Source organism: Neltuma alba, unplaced genomic scaffold, assembly GCF_004799145.2.
Source record: "Neltuma alba isolate B1F8T4 unplaced genomic scaffold, ASM479914v2 tig00011970_pilon, whole genome shotgun sequence".
NCBI classification, from domain to species: domain Eukaryota; kingdom Viridiplantae; phylum Streptophyta; class Magnoliopsida; order Fabales; family Fabaceae; genus Neltuma; species Neltuma alba.
Window position 1 is genome coordinate 273,969 of NW_021636545.1, and position 6,588 is coordinate 280,556.

General features: G+C 36.5%; 2 protein-coding genes across 2 annotated transcripts; one reads left to right on the forward strand and one right to left on the reverse strand.

Moving 5' to 3' along the window:
* The first annotated feature begins 799 nt into the window (after positions 1 to 799).
* Positions 800 to 3,680, forward strand: LOC114720212 (transcription factor VOZ1-like). The gene is made up of 5 exons (XM_028905827.1): positions 800 to 905; positions 1,025 to 1,334; positions 1,563 to 1,721; positions 2,227 to 2,863; positions 3,058 to 3,680. Exons 2-5 carry the CDS (start codon positions 1,110 to 1,112, stop codon positions 3,438 to 3,440), a joined length of 1,404 nt encoding a protein of 467 aa, XP_028761660.1. The 5' UTR covers positions 800 to 905; positions 1,025 to 1,109; the 3' UTR covers positions 3,441 to 3,680.
* A 1,424-nt stretch (positions 3,681 to 5,104) lies between these two features.
* On the reverse strand, positions 5,105 to 6,577 carry LOC114720242 (acyl-coenzyme A oxidase 3, peroxisomal). Its single transcript, XM_028905871.1, is given in 6 exon segments — positions 5,105 to 5,314; positions 5,317 to 5,488; positions 5,616 to 5,717; positions 5,796 to 5,900; positions 5,999 to 6,145; positions 6,557 to 6,577. Coding segments are annotated over 6 exon segments (609 nt in total). The 5' UTR covers positions 6,566 to 6,577; the 3' UTR covers positions 5,105 to 5,240.
* Between the last annotated feature and the right edge of the window lie 11 nt (positions 6,578 to 6,588).

Sequence of the window (6,588 nt, forward strand, 5' to 3'; positions counted from 1 at the left end):
AATCGATTTTAAGATTATCTGCAGAAGAGATTTTATATCATATATTTGTGATATTTAATATTATTTTTGTATCTGTTGCATATTGTATCATCCAGATTCCACATTGAGAATCCAACCAATTTAGCCCAATGAGGTTAGATGAGGCCAGAAATTTTTAAGGAATGACAGCTTGATCCAACAGGATCAATTTTAATGATAGTTAGGATAAATAAATTTACTGAAAAATGAGTTACCAATCAGATCAAGCATTTAAAACACCCCTAATTATTTGCAATTAATTATCAAATTTACAATATCTAAATTGATATGCGTAATCCATGTTTTTTGGAATAAGATTATTATTAAATTAAACTTTTGACAAGTAATGTAAAAATTATTCTTTAAAAATGATTTTATAGCTAGAATACGAACCGTATGATTTATATGAAATATAAAGTAAGAAAATTCAAATTATATGATTCATCATAATTTTTACGTCATCTACATTGGTGTAATAACACTAATATATTGACTTTTATTAAAAATGATAAGAAAATGAATTATCCAACCTAGAAATGCTGACTTGGATATTGTTAATTAAAAGAAATAATTGTTTTTACCGGAATTAAAAGAGTTAATTTTTATCTTAGAGATAAATATATTATCATCATTATTTTATAAATATACTAGTGCGAGTCCCATAAAATTAAAATCGCACCAAAACGGCGGCGGGTAATGCTTACCGACTCGCGGAAAACAGGGTCTACGCCCTAACGACCAAAGTAGGGACACATCGGGAATTTTGATTTGCATCGGGGCGTTAGGAGTACGCAACTCTCTGCTTTTTCCCGGGAACAGCACAGTATCTCCCACGATCTTGTTCCAATTCGGAGTACTGGCTACGCTCCCCGAAGCTATTCTTCCAGGTGATTCTCGAATATCCTGTTTGTACGTATGTCGCTTTGTCGTGTCTGATTCAAGTTTCGAACTTGGTGAAATTAACGTATGATGACTTAATAACTGTTTATTTTTATTCCTGGAATAGATCATTGAGGGGTTCGAGTTCAATAGTCTCGTTTCTTTTTTGAAAGCAATTTAGTGGAGTTTCTAAAATTTACACCAAGTGAACAATGGACGATACTTCGAAGAACAAATATGGATCTTCCTCTGACCCATCCATGAAAAATAAGGCTAAACAATTGGTTGATGATCTTCAAGGAATCTTTACCAAGCTTCGATCTGCAAGAGAAGAGAATAGGTCTAATGATATAATTATCTACGAGGAGCTGGTGCATCAGACTCTTCAAGAGTGGAAAACAGAATTGAACGCGCCATCTCCAGCCTCCTCCTTAGCTGTATGTATCTAATTTAGGTAAAGTTTAATAACTGTTTGTTTTGAGGCTCCCCCATCAAAATTAACATGCTGAAAAGCTTCTTATGAAAGAAACAATCATGTAGTGCTGAAGTGTGAAAATTTATACTCGCGTCATTTATTTGGGGGAGAACATATTTGTCCATTGATAGATACTTTATCCTTCTCTTAAAGATTTGTAAATATCAAAATATATGTCGGTATTTTCTAGGATGGAAATCTTGGATTATTTTCTGAGGAGTTGGCCCAGCTTTTGCAAGAGCTTGAGGAGGAAGACGATGCGACTAGTGAACTGGCAAAGAGTGCGCCATTGAAGACTGAGCCAGATCTTCATAACATCAACGAAACCAACCGTTCATCATTTCAGGAAGTGAGTTCTTTTCAATAGTTCTAGAGGCCTTTTTATGGTTTATAGTGACTGCTTGGCTGATTATTGATTTGAGAACGACAAAATTTATTGTTATCACTTATTATGCTAACTAGTGTTATGCTTTCTGTATAATTTTTTCTTTTTAAGTCAAAGAATATCATAAAGAATGTGTGATTTGTTGTATTGTAGCATAATGGATGAGTGCTAAACGGATGCCTGTGTGGCCTTATAGCCTACCCATGCAAACCCATTGGCTAAGACGCCAGGTTTCTTGATTTGAGTTGTTGACTTAAACTTGTAAAGAAATTTGTTGGTTGAGGTTTAACGACAATATTAACAAAATCATGGTAAAGGAAAAGGAAATATGAGAAGGATATGCGTATAGAAATATTCCACTTTGTCTTTTCTGTCCTTTCAAAGCTTTAACTAGTTCATCTTTCACTTGTCTGCTTGTCTGCTTTTTATTGATTTTGTCTATTATTAATAGATACTATGTACATCGCAGAAGTGTTCTGATGAGAACCAACAAGGTCATGTTCTGGAAGACTTTTGCCAATATGAAGGCGCTGCTTCAACTCCAAACAGAAAAAATGCTGTTAATAGCTTAGATATGATTACTCAACCGGATAACCATCAACTCAGTTTGAATCAAGATGTAAATTACTTCAGAGGAGGTCATAACTCTGATTTGATTGAACAGTGCAATATATATCAGGAATGCAGGCAAAATTCAGCCATAAAAAGCACAGACCCAGATCAATTTACTTTAAATGAGGATTTTGATTGCGATGTGTTTGTTGGAGCTGATGATATCCAACAGTCTGGAGAGGATGTTTTGCCTAATATTCTTCCGAATATATGCCCTCCACCTTCTGCTTTTTTAGGCCCAAAATGTGCTTTATGGGATTGCTTTAGGCCAGCTCAAGGGTTAAAATGTTGCCAGGACTACTGCTGCAGTTCTCATGAGATTTTGGCAAATAATGAGGGTCTTCCCGGCATGACTCCAATTTTGCGTCCTGGGGGCATTGATGTTAAGGATGGTCCTTTGTTCGCTGCTGTTAATGCGAAGACACTAGGTAAGGAGGTGGGCATCCCCAATTGTGAAGGTGCTGCTTCAACTAAATCCCCCTGGAATGCTCCTGGTAAGTTTGCATGAACTCTTATTCTTTGTATCTCTGTGTAACCTGTTCATGTTATCTTTTATATGCTTCTAGCATCAGGTTTGCTTGGATCAAGTGTGGCGGAAATTTTTCCCCCCCCAATCCATGTGCTGTTCAATGCAATTAGTTGTCAGTGTTGTTCAGTTTGAATTATCGGCTTCTCTCTGTTGTTGCAGAGTTATTTGATCTTTCTCTTTTCAAGGGTGAAACGGTGCGGGAATGGCTGTTTTTTGACAAGCCTAGAAGGGCTTTTGATAGTGGAAATAGAAAACAAAGATCACTCCCCGATTACAGCGGACGTGGCTGGCATGAATCAAGGAAGCAAGTGATGAAGGAATATGAGGGACAGAAGAGGTCCTATTACATGGACCCTCAGCCCCTAAGTTATCTTGAGTGGCATTTGTACGAATATACGGTCAATAAGTATGATGGTTACGCATTATATAGACTGGAATTAAAGCTTGTAGATAAAAAGAAAAGTCCTAAAGGAAAAGTGACGAAGGAATCTCTTGCTGATATACAGAACAAGATGGGAAAGCTAAGTGCCGATGCTCCGTGAAGAAAATGACCAAAGATCCTACTTGAAGGATAACGGATGACCTAGTCTGGGTTTGGAAATATAGCATCTCATGAAAAGTTGAGAAAAAGAAAATACTCCGTAGGTTGGTTTTGCCAAATGTAAATATTTGACTATGCAAGATATAGCATTTGGAAACTCTTGCCATTCATTGGAAACGGTCATATCAGTATCTTGTGTTTCAATTTGCCACTCACAAGCTCATCTCTTCCCTAGCTACTATGCTGCTTTTGGATATCGGTGTCATGTCAAGTCAACTAATAAGGAATCAATTAATTCTTTCTTGATGATAAAATGCATTCTCGAGGGTAATGTAATGTAAGTGATTCTCATGAAGCGGCGTTATGAAAAACTCGTACCCTCAGTAGTATTTTTTCACCTATAGATTTAATTGTGTGTGTGGATGTTTTCGTTTCTCAAATAAATATATCACACAGCGCGGGCTGAAAGTAGAAGTCAGAGAGCATGAGCACATAAAGCACAGATCTTGTTGTAATTTTAAAGTATAAAGCAGGCAAGGTTGAATGTAATATGCTATTATTTTGCGTTTAATATAAATCATCTTATACAAACAATGCAAACATAAAACATAAGCACTTCACATTCAAAATCACGTAAGTTAATTCATGTCGTCATTATCCATCGGAGTTCTCACAGCTTTGCAAATACAAGTACTTCGGCCTCTTGGTTATCAATGTGGGCATATACTACGTAAAGATGGTCAAATTTGCAGCGATATGATATTTTGAGGGGACATGCTTTCAAGGCTTAGAAATAGAATCAAGCTTGAATACAAAAGCTCAAGCCAATCATGGATGTTGGGTTCAAAAGACGTGACGGTAAATTCAGGTTTGTGTAGACGTGACGAGAAGCCTTCCACAGTTTCAATTACTGTAAGACGAGGGTTATGCATAAGGTTGCTCGTAAATATTCGTCGGTTGCGTCTTGCGTAATAGTGCACGTCGGGCTTGAATAAAATATACGAATTCTTTTTCGTGTTGGTTATAAACTGAAAAGTGATCTTCTTACTAAACTTCTTTTCCTTTAAAAAAAAAAAAATAGAGGGAGAGTATACTTGGGGTGGGGGGGATTCCAAACGCACAAAATACACTTCATAACACAGTTACAGACAAAACAGCCTCTAATCGTAATAACTAAAAAAACAGATAAATTTTATCATATACTTCCACAATCAGTACCACTTCATAATAATCGTCAGTTATAACAAATAAATACACTTCATCAACATAATCCTGCTTATGTTACAAACAGACCATAAACATTACAATCTCTTGTTGACGGTAGCTTTATTAATCCAATTGCTATTGCGTAAAGCATAAACGTTAAAATGTTCACTTCCATATCAACATATCCATATACTCCTCTAGTCTTATTTATAACACAGAGAGAGATTTTTTTTTTCCTTTCTATTCATAAGTCATTTAATTAAATTTTCAGTGTGAATGTACTATTTTGTCCTTCATTTATTATAGTGTAGGCAGTTATCTCTTTTTAAAAGGTGTATATATTAAATATGGGTAAAGTTAAAAAATTATAATATTTTAATAAAAAGTTAATGCATTTTAAGATTTTTCCTGGTATGTGTGAAATATGCTGGAAGTGCTTTATAAATAGGATCAATTGGATATATTACAAATTTGTAACAAGTTGCGTTATTCATAATTATGAATATATAACTCCATACATTACATGGGAAAATGTGTCTAGTTGACACAAAATACTAAATACAACATCATAAGCACAGAAATTTTGCACCAGCAGTTAATGTTCAACAGAGGCCCAAGCATTTGAGTCGATCCAGTCATAAGCAATAGGGCTCAAAAAAGCATCAGGATACCAAAGGAACTGACCAGGGCTAGTGCGTGGGGTCTGAGTTCAGAAGATAGTTTTGTCACTTCTTTCCTCACTTCAACAGCTTCATCTCTTGACAAGTATCCATATCGGAGGAAGGAAGCATCTTCATCCAAGCAAGTCAAAGCATACAAGGATCTCAAAAGCCCGAAGATATTCTGCAGATTAAACACAAGCAAATATGAGTACATGGGCCTGCTTAACCTCTTGAGCTCAGTATCCAAAAATCCCAGCCGCATTTTATAGCACGCAGTTAAATGAAGGGGGGAAAACTCGGAGTTTTACCTTCAGGGAACCAGCGGGTAAAGTAGATTCAGCGTCCATGAAGGTTTGCAGTACCGCTCGTTCTGAGAAAGCTCTACCCAAGTCCTCAGCAAGCTGAAAACTCTGGTACAGTAAAGAGATTCAAACTATAAGACAGGGAATGGATGAAGGGTGGTTGACAAAACAGGGAGGAATCCTTACTTGAATGAAGGCAGACTCTGCACTTTCTCCCTTAGCTTGATATTCTGACACCTCTGCAGCAAAACGACTCAAGAGATCTCGCTCTCTTGAATGGAATATGTCAATCTGTGTAAATAAGAGGTAAGCATGTACCAAAAAATAATAGAGGCAGGTAGTAGATTTCAACCTGATCACTCCAAATTGAGAAGGTCCAATGAAATCACCTGAGATTGGCTGCTCCTGATGGTAGAACTTGTTAGCAGTGAGGGGATAGTAGGCTGAGGTTTGTTCATGTATTCTAATCCCAAACCCGCAAATGGCTTGTTTTTCTTCTGATTTGCTCTGTATTCTGCAAGAAGTGCTTTGCTCACCTGAGTCAAAATATAGCAACCATGAATTTTATACATCATATAGAACACAGAAAAAGAAGACAAAGAAACTAGCATGAATAATCTCATGTAACTCAAATGGTGCCATCACAGAAGCCCTAACTGCCTAACAAGGTTCGCGAATCTCAAATTCCAAGAAATTCTAAATATATCCTGGGTAAACTGGACAATAAAATTCAAGGACATATAAAATGATTCATTTCTGTCATATACCATAAAGACCTAAGAGTTCAGATAATTAGGTCAGCCTAAGAATATATTTCGTCTCTGATGGGTAGTAAAGTAGGATAGGAAGCCCTCACTACTTTGCACCAGCACAACAAATAACTTCTAGGCTAGAAAAAGTTGCGCTTAAGTATCATACATCACAATCAACAGAATACTGCATCGTACCTGCTGCATCAGAACATGGTTATCCCCTCAAA

Bases quoted from the DNA above. Each gene is read 5' to 3' on its own strand.
- LOC114720212 (XM_028905827.1), top strand. From the start codon at position 1,110: ATGGACGATACTTCGAAGAACAAATATGGATCTTCCTCTGACCCATCC. The intron at 1,335-1,562 runs GTATGTATCTAA...GGTATTTTCTAG, and splicing joins CTCCAGCCTCCTCCTTAGCT to GATGGAAATCTTGGATTATT. The intron at 2,864-3,057 runs GTAAGTTTGCAT...CTGTTGTTGCAG, and splicing joins ATCCCCCTGGAATGCTCCTG to AGTTATTTGATCTTTCTCTT.